This window comes from Pipistrellus hanaki (genome assembly GCF_964339955.1).
Source record: "Pipistrellus hanaki genome assembly, chromosome: 15".
NCBI classification, from domain to species: Eukaryota; Metazoa; Chordata; class Mammalia; order Chiroptera; family Vespertilionidae; genus Pipistrellus; species Pipistrellus hanaki.
This window is the reverse complement of record NC_140517.1, coordinates 37,897,940-37,912,188: the sequence shown is the minus strand read 5'-3', so window position 1 is coordinate 37,912,188 and position 14,249 is coordinate 37,897,940. Positions and strand designations below refer to the sequence as shown.

Sequence of the window (14,249 nt, the reverse complement as noted above, 5' to 3'; positions counted from 1 at the left end):
GTTTGGTCTGTGGCTCTATTTCCTCTGGCTTCAATTGTCTCCCCTTTCTGATGTCCTTTGCAGTGCACTATTGCAACTGCTTTCAGGAGTCAGATGGACTCAAATAAGCTAAAATCTCTTCCTTATTTTTAATGTTCTTTCTGGCTGAAGTTGGTAATCCTCTTTCCTGGGGGACGGCACTGTGTCCCCATTGAAGGGCCTGGATTAAGGCCAAAAGTTCAGGAACTGTGCCCAAATGGTGTGGTCCAGGGTGACTACTGCTGCCCCTGTATATCAGATCCCATCCCAAACGTAACTGCTTCCATCCGTGAACAGTACCTCATCTGGTGATGATGGCAGGACATCTGTCAGTACTGCATCTGTTACCTCTATGCCATCATGAATGGGTTCCTCTGGATCATCTGGAAGCAGGCTGGCAGGGTTGATGGCCAGTGTCTTATGGAACTGGATGCAGGGCTGGTCCAGGAGAAGAGCTTGGCACTGGGTGATTCTGGTGTTTGACATCATCTCTCTGGAGCACCCGAAGGAGGGTCTCAACGGCATGGAGTGTTGTCAGGGCTAGCTCCTGGCCCAGAGTCTGCTTATCTGCCTCCTTCACCAGCAATGCAGTGGTGGCCGCTGCGCAGAGGCACACTGGCCACACTGCTGCAGATAGGCCATAGGTCTCTTCCAGGGACCTAGAGTCTGAGTGAGAATCCCTTTGCCAATGCCCCTTACCTCACTCACGTAGAGGTGGAAGGGCTTCGTGACATCTGGCAAGGCTAGGGCAGGTGCTGAGACAAGAGCCTTCTTTAGCTCCTCAAAGGCCCGTTGTTCCACTCTGGTCCAGTTCAGTGGCTGCGTTCTCCCAGTTCGTGTTCCTTCCTAGGTCTACAGTCCTTCTTGATGTCCAAGGAAAACAGGCAGTTTGTCTGGTGGCTCCCTGGACTGATATCTTCCTAGAGGCCCCATCGGCTCTGTCAAGACTGAATAAACTGCCCCAGTGCTCACCAGGAAATTAATAGGTTTGCCTCTCACTTGTAAGGTTACCTGTGGGGGCTTAATGAAAAGGAGCCCCGGTCCTGTCAGTTCTCTTCCTCTAAGTTAAAAAAATAACAAAAACCTTTGGAGTCTAAGTTTCCCTTCTTGCCTCTTCAGCTAACCTGCCAGGATGTCCTCCCTTCCAGTGTCCTATTGGCTGCTGGCTTTCTCTTCCTTTTAATCCTTTTTTGTTCCCCTTCTCATCACATGCACAACATAAAAACTTTAAATTAGCCTTCAAATTTTCTTTCTATGTTCTTCAAAAATGCATAACCATGCCTCAAACTTCCTATTACTTTAAAATATTTAGAAAAGGCAGAGGGAGGAGGGAGCAGGCTCAGTACCGTTCCCAGGCTTCCAGCTGCTTGAAATTTAAACTGCCGCATTTTCCCTACAGATAAGGATCTCAGATTCTGATAAGCCTGAAAAGGGGAACAGGAGAATTTCTAGCTTCGCCTTTAAGCCCCCTAACAGAACACAGTGAAAAGTGTCCAAGCAGTCACCAGGGTTTTGGGGGTCTCATTGGGGTATAGGGGCGTCACAGGGGAATTTTCCTTCTCGCCGCAGCGGCCTCCAGCTACTCAAAACAACCCCTAGAGGTGGGCGGAGGCAGGGAGCTCAGGGGTCCCAGGTGGCGAAGGCGGTGCTTCCACCAGGGCGTTTTCATCAGGCGGTCCACCACTTGCCTCTTGCTATTGAAGGTGCCTTGGGGGAACCTGTGACCCCTACACTGCAACCAGACTCCCTGGACTTTCTGAAAAGCTCCTCTGCGTGTGTTTCCATTAATATTACTGATTTAAAAACTATAACTTAAGAGTTGACACACACACACAAGGACCAAGTTTGCCCTCAAAATATTTTCCTTTCTTCTAAAGATTTTACAATGATCATCGTTAATCACATTAAACTTAGATGGCCAATTGAAACAAACAGTTCTGAGACCATTCCTCCACCACTGATGAAGACTGGGTGAAGGCAGATATCTGAAATAAGATTCATTTAGTTTTTGAGCTTGCTGGGCAGACTTGGTGACTTTGCCAGCTCAAGCTTCCTTCTTGTAAATAGTTAATTTTAGAATTCAGTCTCTGCTTTTAACCTTTTTGGACCATAATTGTTACAACTTCATACCTTCAAATTGATAAACATATAAATCCTGTTAGGTGGGCCGATTCCCCTCTGACAGAAAGCAAAGCACCCTTGGGAAAAAGGAATCCCAGTGGCCACTCAGGGCGGTTTGCTAGCTGTCAGAGGCCTCAGCTTTAAACAAATTAAAGGTTTCTTTCTTTCTCTCTCTTTTTTTTTTTTTTTTTTTTTACAGATTTTCACACTTACATGAACAAATATTATAATTATACCCAAGCAGACAAACAAAATATTAAACAAATGCCTGTACTTATACCCTTTCAGTAAACAAGTACTATTACAATGTTTCAGCAAAACAGAAATGGCACTCATATTGGACAAAGGAAACAAGACTAATACTCTAGGAACTGTGAGGGGAAAGTTTTCCTACAGACCGGCGTTGACCTGGGAAAAAGAGTGGTTAAATCAAAAGCATTAACATCAGAGCAGTATTCGTCCGCCCGTTTTCGGAAATCCTGAAAATTCTTAAGAAAACATTGCAACGGGGTGGAGGGTTCAGACGGACCCTGCCCCATCCTGACCATACGAAAAAAAGACACAAACAGCAGACTAACAAAGACAATACAACACACAGAGACCAGACTCACCTGTCCAATCCCACAGACCTGTATCCCGAGTGCAGTCGCGGCGGGATTCTGGACCTGGAGGTTACACTGCGTCCAGCCCTCCCAGGGTCCCCCAGATTGGAACGTTCCCCCGACCAGACCAGACCAGGCCTTACCTCAGTCTGAGGCCCAGATGGCTTCAACTACCGGATCGCCGTTTTGTGCGGAGGTCACTCTGTCTCCCTGGAACCCGGGACGAAGATCAGAGTGTCCTCCCTGGGGTGTCCATCCACTGACAACGAGGTCAGAGTGGGTCTCGCTGGGGGCCTCCAGATGTTATGGGCGACCCGCGATTGACGACCACCAGTCAGCCAAATTGGAATTTAGGAAGCCTTTATTACAAACTTGAGTCCGGGCTCCCGTCTCAACTGACACAGCAGCGAGCAACGAGAGCCCCGACCCACTCTGAGCACGCTACCTTTATTCCCGTCTTAGGGATGCCTGGCAGATTATGATTGGCTAAAAGTTTTAACAAAGAAACATCAGTTATAAGTTATAGAAAAATTCCACTAGTACAGTAACATTTAAAGTTTATACAACACCTGGGGTGGGGGTTTATTTTCAGCTTAAGCAGTCTCTGTTTCACCTGGTTTGGTCTGTTTTTCCAAAACAGGCTGTTTGTCCTTGCGGCTACTGGTAACAGGACGTGCCTGCCTGGGGGTTGAGCCATGCAAAAAGAACTATTTTATGACTAAGTTATGCTACATTCTTTGTTGTGGGTCTGGTTGCTCGTTCCTTCCCTGGCCTGGAGTCCTGCCTCGACAGGGTGTTGCTAGCCATCTGGAGCTCTGCCTCCACCGGGTCTTGCCCGCCACAACACAGTGAGGCTGAGTGCATACAGAAGCGAGCAGACAAGTAAGTAAAGTCAACTGGGCTGACAGAACCTATTCCTTAAGTCTAGAGAGCAGCTCAACTTCAGCCATGACAGCCATACCTGAATGTGGGCCCATTGTTGCCAGATCTGATGTTTAAGAAAAGTAAAAAATCCACTTTCAAGTGAAATCCTCTCATTAATATTGACAATAAATTCAAATACTTAAAAACACCATGCAGGCCAAACAAAATCCATCTGTGGACTTCATACAGCAGATAGAGGACCCCTGCCCTAGGCACACTCTCTCCCCAGTATTATTAATGGCCCAGGAATGAATAGCTTTACTCAGTCGCAGGGTGGAAGTGTTTGAGGAGTCTGAGTCATTCGGAAGGTAGCAAGAATATGAGGTAAAGGATTAAATGCAGGGAGAAGCAAATATAGATGTCTAGCAATAGATTATTGGTTCAATAAACTTTGAACCATCCATCCATTAAAGACATGACATGGTTTTAATAAAAAGTGGTGTAGAGTATTTGATCACATGCAATGTGTTCACAAAATGTGCAATATCTAAAAGAAGAAATAGATGACAAAACAATAAAGTACAAACCGTCTTAGAAACCTTTTTTATTTTGAAATCTCAATTACAGGAAACTTTTAAGAATGGTTCAAATGTTAACATTTGCATTATCATTCTCTTTTTCTCTATATCTGAATTTAGCTGCAGAGAGTAAATTCCCTCCAGCTGTGCCCTGGGGCTGTAAAGCCCAGATAAGCCAGAGGTTCCAGGAGTCTGAAGTGGTATGACCAGTGCAGATCTGCCCCCTGCAGATCCTGCCTGCAGGGAGAGGCCAGAAGGCTCAGATGCACAACCACCCCTTGTTTGGGCTGCCAGTGGTGGGATAGAGGTGCTTTCTCCATGTGCTGCACCAGCACGGCCAAGGGTGAACCTGGGGAGGAGCGGTGAAGGACTGAAGCAAAGACAGACAAGAGAATACAGCTGGGGCTTGGTGGATCTCCCGTGCCTGGATGAGGACACAGAAGACCCAGCCTGCAAGCCGATGCTTTATTTTATGGTCTGATTGAAGCAGGGTAGATTAACATGTATACAAATGTTCTTGTTTTGGCAACACTTGCTGCACCTCCCGCAGCCCATTAGCTACTTAGGAAGGGATACAAAGTCAGGCTTACTTATGCTAGGAGAGCTCTGCCCTCCAGGCTGGGACTTGTTTGTGCCCTGCCACAGGTCAGAACAAGGCTGGGCCCTACAGCCACTGCCTAGATCTCTGACCATAAGAAAGTGTCCCCACAGGTTATCTTTACTCCATCAGTGAGATATTGAGAGTAGATATGATATGGAGTAAGGCACAGGGTCCAGCACACTATACACCTCCCTTGCACACACACACTGAAAAGACCAAAAAAAGTCCCAGGGGTTTCAAATTCAAAATATAAAAGATTCCCCACCCCACCCCATCTGGGGACTCTGTCTGCAGAGAGCAATGGCAGATTTTGAAGAGGGAAGGTTTCTCTCTGGAGTCAAGCTGGGAGGAGTTTGGAGGGGGTTGTGTGTAAAATCACCCCTGATACTTACCTTAATTGTCTGTCTCCCTCCCCTCCTTATTTCTCTGAGTGTGTCTCAGACTATAAGAGAAGTATCACAAATGAAAGTTAATTTTCTAAAGTAAATTACAACTAGAAAATTTTTACTTTAGAGAATTAACTTTCATTTGTAATGCTAACAACAAGAGATCCATGAAAAACACACATGGTGTCAAAACAAGCCAGAGGAAAATCATTTGGGCAAAAAGGATCCCAAGTCAAATTTATAGAAAACATTCCTCGCCGAAACTGGTTTGGCTCAATGGACAGAGCATCGGACTGCGGACTGAAAGGTCCCAGGTTTGATTCCGGTCAAGGGCATGTACCTTGGTTGCAGGCACATCCCCAGTAGGGGGTGTGCAAGAGGCAGCTGATCGATGATTCTCTCTCATCGATGTTTCTAACTCTTTATCCCTCTCTCTTCCTCTCTGTAAAAAATCAATAAAATGTATTTTTTTTAAAAAAGAAAACATTCCTTTACTAACTTTTGGTAGAGAATATTTTTGTATATTTTAAGAAAACAACTCCAAGACCATGTGGATTCCTGCAACAGAGAAGAATTGACAGGACTGCTCCAGCCATGATATCAGAAGAGAAACAGTCCAGAGATGGAAGACGCTGACGACGCTTTACCATACCAGCAGACAGCAGCTGTGCGTTGCTGGAGGTTGCCCAAGACCAAACCAGAGAACGTTGGACCTGCATCACCACCATTTGTCCACCATCCAGAACTGAAATATCATTACTGACATGTACACATAAGGAACTTTGTTTGATATTGAAATTGGGACTCAAAAGAACTGTTGGCCCAGAAAGAAACTCACTACAGACTAATTCATTTGCTTCTCAGCCTAACCATTATGGCTTGGCTCATTTTCAGTTCTTATTTTGGTTCTATTTCTTGTAGCACATGATCTCATACATCTAGGGGAAATAATGAGCATCATAATTTGACGAACAAAAACAGACCAGGAGATAGGGAAGCATCGATCAGACTGTCAAACCTGTGGGGGAAAAGGGGAGAGATCAACCAAAGGACTTGCATACATGCATATAAGCCTGATCGGTGGTCATGGAAAACAGGGGGATGGGGGAATATGTGGGGAGGGGTTTGGGATGGGAATGGGGGGGGGGATAATGACAATCATGTGATACCATAATCAAATAAATTTTTTTTTTAAAAGAGAAGTATCAGACATAGATTTTGACATCTTGGTTTGCAATAGCTGCTTCCTCCTTAGGAATCTCAGAAGTCCCCTCCCTTTTTCCCCTGGCAACTCAGATGACCTCTCTACTCACCCCCAGACACTTCAGGGACCCAGGCACCCCTGTCCCCAAAGCTCTCACCCCTTGTAGGTCCCCCCCCACATCTACCCTTTCCTATTTCTCAACAGCTCTGGCTTTTATCCAGTCTCCTATTTACTCACTTCATTTTCCTGGTTGACTTTGGGTCCCTGGTTGACTCTGACCCTTTATCTCTCCCTCTGGGAACCTGCCCTGGGTGGGGGGTGTCAGAGCCCCACCCACCCTGGCTGCACAGAGGCCCAGGTCTTGGTGATAAAAGAGGAGGAGTCCTGGGAGCAGCAGCTGCTGGGTGTTGTGTGAGAGGACACCCAGGCTTTGCAGCTGTTGTTTCCATGGGACACTCCCCAGCAAACAATGAGTCCTAGGTCAGGAGGATGGGAGCAGGGCATGGGTCAGGCCAGGCCCCAGGAGGAACAGACTCCACCAGAGAAAGCCCACACCACCTTTCAGTGGTTTCTTCTCTCTGTGTGCAACCTAGACTCATCTCCCAGCCCAGGCAGGTTCTGAAGTGATGAAGAACACTCACAATCTGTTCAATCAGTCCCCTTTCAGAACCAGAAAACAATTCTCCAGGAAGTGGAACCTGGTGTCTGTGTGGAACCAGGAAACAGAGGCCTCTGTCTCTCTTTGCACACAGCTCCAGAGGTGCCTGCCTCCCACCGTCAGTCTTTGAGAGTTTGCAGAGCACCCCCTGGGAGAGAAATAATCCCAGTGAGGTTAGTTTTGAAGTTCCCATTTCATAGGAGGCCCTTGAACTGGGGGTGGAGGTATTGCGTCTCACTGCAAAGGCCTGGTAAGGTGTTCAGATACCTCCTCATCACACACACTCCGGTAGTGGTGCCTGGAAACAGCATGTGGGTGGCTGGGGACCAGGCATCAGCTAATAGAAACTGGGTAGCAGCCAGGACCCGGGTGGAGGTCCTTTGCTATTGTACCTGGCAGAGGCCAAAGAAAACATCTGCAGGCAGCTTCTGGTCAGCAAACAAGATCAAATACCCTCTCCATCCAGCTCCCAACCCCCTGGGGACCTGGGTCTGAGCATCCTGCTCCCCAGCTGTTTCCCTCAGGACCACCACCCTTCTAAGATTGAAGGTCCCAGCAGGCTCTCAGGGCACAGCCACCAGCTGTTCTCATATCCTCAGGCCCCAGGCATCCAGGCTTCCTCCACCCTTCACAGGCCTTCAGGATCCTCATTCCACCTCGCCCTGGGATCAGGAGCCTCCTCCCGGAAGTTGGAACCATCTGCCTGGCAGGTGGCGCAGGGTGTGGCCTAAGGAGCCCAGAAATTCCACTATATAGCCCAGCCCAGGAGCTAACCCTGAAGCTCCAGGGACCTGCAGGTGAGAGAGGCTGGGTCTCCTTTGGCAATAGGACATCAGGTCTCCTCCTCTTGCCCCTGACCTTAGGCTTCCCCACCCCATTCCCAGACCCAATGGACAACCAATTCCCTATTCTTGCCCCTGTCCTGCCCTCCCCACCCCATCCCCAGACCCACTGGACATCCAACTAACCCTATACACACTGGCCCTTGGATCCAGCCCACTCAAGCCTTCCTGCTGTCCAGGTGGCCATTGTCCTGAGCCTGGGCCCTTCTGTTCTTTCTGAGATAGCTTCCATTAGGAGCGACAGGCCAACTTCCTATGACTTCCCTCTTTTTCCTCACTGCAGACATGGGTTTCCTGCGGAGCTGGTGGACACTCTGGGCTGGAGCAACCCTCCTGTGGGGTAAGTAAAACCAAGATTCCATCCCTGTTCTTGTTCCAGTTTGATCCTTGTTCTTGTTCTTGACTCTGCCTGCCTAAGTAAGCACCCTCCATTTGTGTCCTCTCCACAAATCCATCTCCCAGTGTCACCCTAGGCTAGTTGCAATGGGAGAGAGGGCCCTTGGGCTTTGCAGAACTGTGATAGAATTGAGGTGAACACCGTAGTCCCCAATTCAAGATGCAAGAACAACCACTCCCTTGATTTTCTGCAACTAAAGTTTAGAGCCTAACAATTATTCTGCTGAGTTAATGGAGAATTTCACTAAAGTCATTCTTGGCAGATTTGGTGCCCAGTTCTCCAGGGTCCAGGACTGGAGTCTTAAGTAAACCAAAGGAATGGGGGGAGGATGGGACACCAAGATGGGACACCTGATTCCTTGGCCCCATGGACACCAGGATACCCTTCAAGGGCCCCCTCGTTCAGCAGGCACTTCTTCTATAACCTCACAGTCTTCCCAAGACCCCATAGATCCCTCCTCCCCCTCTTCTCTCCCTCTTCTCTCCTTCTCCTTCTCCTTCTCCTTCTCCTTCTCATCTTCTTCCTCTTCTTCCTTCTTCTCCTCCTCTTCTTCCTCCCCCTCCTCCCCTACTCCTCCTCCTCCTTCTCCTCCTCCCTCCCTCCCTCCTTCCCTCCCTCCTGGAGAATCTCTTTCTTTTTGGGGGTGTTGAGAAAAGTACCAAATGCTCTCTATTTCTTGGAGATATTTTACTCACACTCCATAACTCCTTTCTTCCCCTTTACCCACTTCACACTCCCCACCCCACCTCCAGTTCTATCACCACAAACTGGCAACTGAATCTAGCCACTTTGGGCCCCATAGTGCTTAAAAACAATTTTGGGTTGGAGATTTAACATGGAAATTCAGAAAGCCAGTTTCTTGCAAAAGAGAAAAAAGTAAAATCTGGCATGAAAAAGGGAAAAAGAGCCGATAAGCTGTCAAAATAACAACAGGCTAAAGCTAGTAGCAACACCCCACTTTTGATGTGTCTGAATGCTCCGCTGCACAATCACCACCCAAACTGTTTCTCATGTTTACATTACTTGCCTCACACTTGAATTTGAGATCTCTGTCCAAATTCAAGCTTTTGGGAGACAAAGTCAGAAAGGCTGGTAGGTAAATGCTGCAAGAAAAAGGAGAAAGGGAAGAGAAAAGAGGGGGGAAAGCCCAAGTTAATATTTAACAGGTTATCCAGGCACAGGGCTAGGGGTTACTTCTCTGACGGATAAGTAGACCCATGAGTGCATTTTCTTACCCCAGGGTTGACCCAGGAGGCCTCAGTGGACCCCAGCGAGGCTGGAGGACAGGAATTCCTCACAGCCTTCCTGCAGAACTACCAGCCCGGGTACGCCAAAGGCAAGCTCCACCTCCTCCTCACCAGTCTGTCGGACAGCCCTGCTTCAGTTGCCATCCTCAGCCAGGCAGATGGCACCTCGCAGGATGTCACAGTGAAGCCTGGGCAGTCGGTCATGGTCAACATCGGCACCAAGGCTGAGATGATCGGCAGCAATCTCTTCCAGCACGCGGTATTGATCCACTCTGACCGCAACATCTCTGTGCAGGCCATAAACACTAAGCCCAACACGGAGGAGCTGACACTGCTGCAGCCCATCGGCGCCCTGGGAACAGAGTACTTTGTGTTCACACCCCCTAGTGCCTCGGCTAAGAATGTCAAGGAGTTTGCCGTGGTGGCTGGTGCAAAGGGTGCCAAGATCAGTGTGCAGCTGAAAGGGGCAGTGACATTCATGGGCAACTTCTACCCAGGGGGCAGTGTCCTAACTGTGAATCTCAAGCCCTACGAAGTGGCCCAGGTACAGAGCACGGCTGATCTCTCAGGATCAAAGGTCACAGCCAGTAACCCTGTGGTTGTGCTCTCCGGCCACAGCTGTGCCCAGAAACACACAAACTGCAACCATGTGTTGGAGCAGCTGTTACCCACGTCTGCCTGGGGCACCCACTATGTGGTGCCCCCTCTGGCCTCCCAGACCCGCTTTGATCTGGTCTATGCTGTGGCCAGCCAGCCCACAAAGCTGACTTACAACCACGGGAATGTCATCGGCTCCAGGGGACTCCAGGAGGGTGATGTGATTGAGTTTGAGATCCGGCCAAACTGGCCACTCTTCCTATCTGCAGATGTGGGCATTCAAGTCCTGTTGTTTGGCGCGGGTGGCACAAGGGAGAGAGTGACCTATGACCCCTACTTAGTCCTGATCCCAGATGTGGAGGCCTACTGCCCTGCCTATGTGGTCAATAACTTCCCAGGCTTTAAAGGTGTGGCTCTCGTGATGGCACAGACGAAGGATGCTGACAAGCTGACCATCGATGGACACAGGCTGGGGCCCGGGCTCACCTGGGTAACGGTTCCAGGCAGCAAGTTCTCATATGCTGAAGTGGACTTAAGCGGTGCTAACATGATCCACATGGCCATGGCCAATGCCAGCTTCGGGCTGCTCACCTTTTGGCTGAGCCAGTCCGGGGGCTACGGGACAGCCGCTGCCTGCAGCCAGAGTGAGTGATGGGAAACGCCACCCTGTCCACCAAGTGTCCCCTTGTGGGCTCTCTTGCCTTTCCCCTTTTCTTACCCACCTGCTCTCCTGCTGTTCCCCCTACCACACACACACACACACACACACACACACACACACACACACCACCGTCCTCTCTGTCATCCTTCCTTTCCTTAAGGCTTCCCAGCCCCTCTCTATATCCCCGCCCCACAAGAAACACTCTACTCTAAATGTTTAGCAGCAGGTGAGGTCCAGGGTCTCACACATGGGAAGAGATACCAGCACATGAAGCAGGGTCCTAGAAGCCCCCACGGTATCTGGCATTAGCCCCTGGTCTGTTGCTTTTGAGGAGAAATTGGGGAAGGGGTTTTAGGGGAGAGCCAATGTGTGAGAGAGAGGACTATTCGAGGGCAGGAATGGGTTAACAGCTTTTTACCAATTTGTTTGTAAATATTTTTATATTTTAGCAACTGATACACCACTATACCAGTTGCTAAATGATACTCTCCCACACTTGCTTTGGAATGTTTATGCCCAAACTTAGGAGACCTAAAAGTATGATAATGATGATGCCTCCCATGCTGGGGTATTTCTCTCTCAACATACCAGGTGCCTCACACGCGTTAACGTAGTTCGTCTCCAGGACCTGCCCTAAATGGAACCTCAGGCTCAGCACATCGAGGGCTGCTTCCAGGCAGGGCAGCACTCGATGGCACAGATGGGAGAGCCAGGTTTCTGGGGTTCAAATACCACCTCTGCTTGTGTGACCTGGGGCATATGACTTCACCTCTGGGGGCCTCAGTTTCCACTTCTGTAAAATGGGGATAGTAACAGCACCCCCTTCACGGGTGCAATTTGTAAACATTTTTAAAGCACTTTGGGAGTACCTGGCAAGCGAGTAGGGCTGTGATTCTGAGTAGACAGAAGGCAAGAGCTTCTGAAGACAGGAAGCAGAGGAGCAGAAACTGTTTCTCCTTATTTGGAACCTCTAACCCCTTAAGCTAGTACCCTAGACACTGGGGTTCCCAATACTGGCAAAAATGCCCCTCCCTCCGCTCCTCCATGGCATAAACCACTCGATCTCAAAGGGCCACTTTGGGCTTCCATAGTAGAATGGAGAAGGGGTAGGCGATTAATTGTAACCTCTGGGGCAGTTCCCAGCCCTCCTTGTTTTCGCTTATTTAAACCTGGCAGCACCCCTTCCCCAGAAATCCCCGTGAAGAAGGAATCATTGTCATCAATGTCACCAGTGAGGAAAGCGAGGCACAGAGTTTACCATTCCTTGTCCAGCTGATTGGTTGAGTCGGGATTCTGACCTGGATAGCCTGACCCCACTGTCATTCCCATTCTGTTGAACAGTCTCTGTCTTCCATCTTCTGCCTTAGTGAGTGACCTGAGTGAGAGGGTAGGAGAGGAGGAAACAGGGAGAGGAAATTAATGAATTAGGTCTGCCCTGACTGCTCCTGCCGGTCCTTTCCCGCTACCTTCCAGTTCTCTGGGCTGAGCTGTGTTAAACCAGGGAATCAGGAAACCTGGGCTCGGCTTAGGCCTGAGCAGCTCTCCCCGTGCGACTCCAGACCTCAGTTTCCCCACTTCTAAAATGGGTAGTTGTGAGCACACTGCCCAAACCCCCTGCACGGGATTGCGCCAGGACTCCCAGCCACTGGACATTGCTAACTTCTCCCTGGCCGCCCCTCCTCCCTCCCAGCCCTGCTGCTCGCGGAGAAGACCTCCTGCGAAGACGTGCAGTGCGCTCCCTCGCAGCTCTGCAAGATGGTGGACGGGCATCCCAGGTGCGTGCCAGGCTCCGTGGCCGTCTGCCGAGCCCAGGGTGACCCCCATTACACCACCTTCGATGGCCGCCGCTATGACATGATGGGCACGTGCACGTACACGATGGTGGAGCTGAACAGCGAGGACCAAACCCTGCCGGCCTTCAGCGTGGAGGCCAAGAACGAGCACCGCGGCAGCCGCAGGGTCTCCTACGTGGGCTTCGTCACCGTGCAGGCCTACAGCCACTCCGTGTCGCTGGCCCGCGGAGAAGTTGGTTTCGCCCGGGTAAGGAATCCTGCGTTTTCAGGTTATAATGCCCATCAGTTAGAAGGAGGAGCAAAGCGTGTGTGTGTGGGGGGGGGGGGGGGGGTAATCCTAGTGGAGGGTATAAGAAGTGGGCCCAGGATGTGGGGGTTGGGAAGGAGGGATTTGAAAATCGGTGGCAGAATCTTTTTGTCCAGCCATGTACTTCTAAAATTTTTAAGGATGCTCAGAGATACGGTTAGGGGGGAAAGTTTATGCCCATGTGGTTTGTAATAGCAATCAACAACAATAATGGTAGGGAAAAAAGAAAACAAAATGTCCCCAAATGGGGAATTTCTTAAGTGGCCAAACACTAACTTTAGTGAGCACTATGTGCCAGATTAGTATGCGTTTTCCAGGTTTTAATGCACTTACTATTCACAGTTTGTAGGGTAGGCACTATTATTATTATCAATGCTTTTAGATGAGGAAACTGAGGTCCAGAGAGATGTGTGACTTCCGATGGTCTTAGAGCTATAGGCGATGGAGCTGGGAACACAGGTAGGCTGGCTCACAGGTCCCTATTTTTAACTTGTAGTCCTTTTGCCTCTGGTAAATACAATACAATAACACCCTACAGCAATTATTCATTTCCCTCTACCATGTTATTATGAAAATGTTCAAACATCTGAAAAGTTAAAATCACTGTGCAGTGAACACTCGTATGCCAATTATCTACAATAGATCAGGGATAGGGAATGTCTGGTCAGAGGGCCATATAAGGCCCCTGAAGTCATTCGGTCTGACCCTACCAAGGCATTGGCCAAATATAGCAGGCTAACTTTTAAGCTGATAATTTTGTATGGCTTAATAATGATGTTATAAATATCTAAATGGCGCTCTGCAGAAAAAAGGTTCCCCTGATCTCGACTAAACATTTCAGTCTTCCTGATTTATCACACATGTATCATCTGCTCATCTCTCTGTCCATTCAACAACCCATCTTATTTTTTATGCACTTCAAAGTAAGTTCCAGACACTAGTATATTTCACCCCCAAAGTCTTCAACATCCATATCATAACTGGAATATATTATTTTTACACTTCTTATTGCTTACTTTTGAAATTAAATTTATACATAATAAAAGCCACACATTTGAAGTGAACAGTTCACTGAGTTTTGGCAAATGTGCAACCCAAACCTGCATTAATTCATCACTCTGGAACATTTCCTTATGCCCCTTCTGAAACAAATCCCAGCCTACCCTAAATGCAATCACAGTTTGGGGCTTTTTCCTCCATAGATTAGTTTTGTCTGTTCAAGAACTTCATATTAATGGAATCATCCAGTCTCAACATAATAATGTGAGGTTCTCCCATGTTACTGCAATTAACTTTTTAAAAAATATATATTTTAAATATATTGCTAATGATTTTTTCACAGGAAGGAAGAGAGAGGTATAGAGAAACATCAA

General features: G+C 48.5%; 1 protein-coding gene across 1 annotated transcript in view; it reads left to right on the top strand.

Moving 5' to 3' along the window:
• Positions 1 to 8,159: 8,159 nt before the first annotated feature.
• The window catches only part of FCGBP (Fc gamma binding protein), a gene marked incomplete at its 5' end in the record, with an annotated part of 36,841 nt that continues 30,751 nt past the window's right edge, over positions 8,160 to 14,249 (top strand). Inside the window, 3 exons of the mRNA XM_084860905.1 lie at positions 8,160 to 8,214; positions 9,512 to 10,759; positions 12,467 to 12,816. Of these exons, the coding sequence (XP_084717031.1) occupies positions 8,160 to 8,214; positions 9,512 to 10,759; positions 12,467 to 12,816 (1,653 nt within the window). The remainder of the gene's footprint in view (positions 8,215 to 9,511; positions 10,760 to 12,466; positions 12,817 to 14,249) is intronic.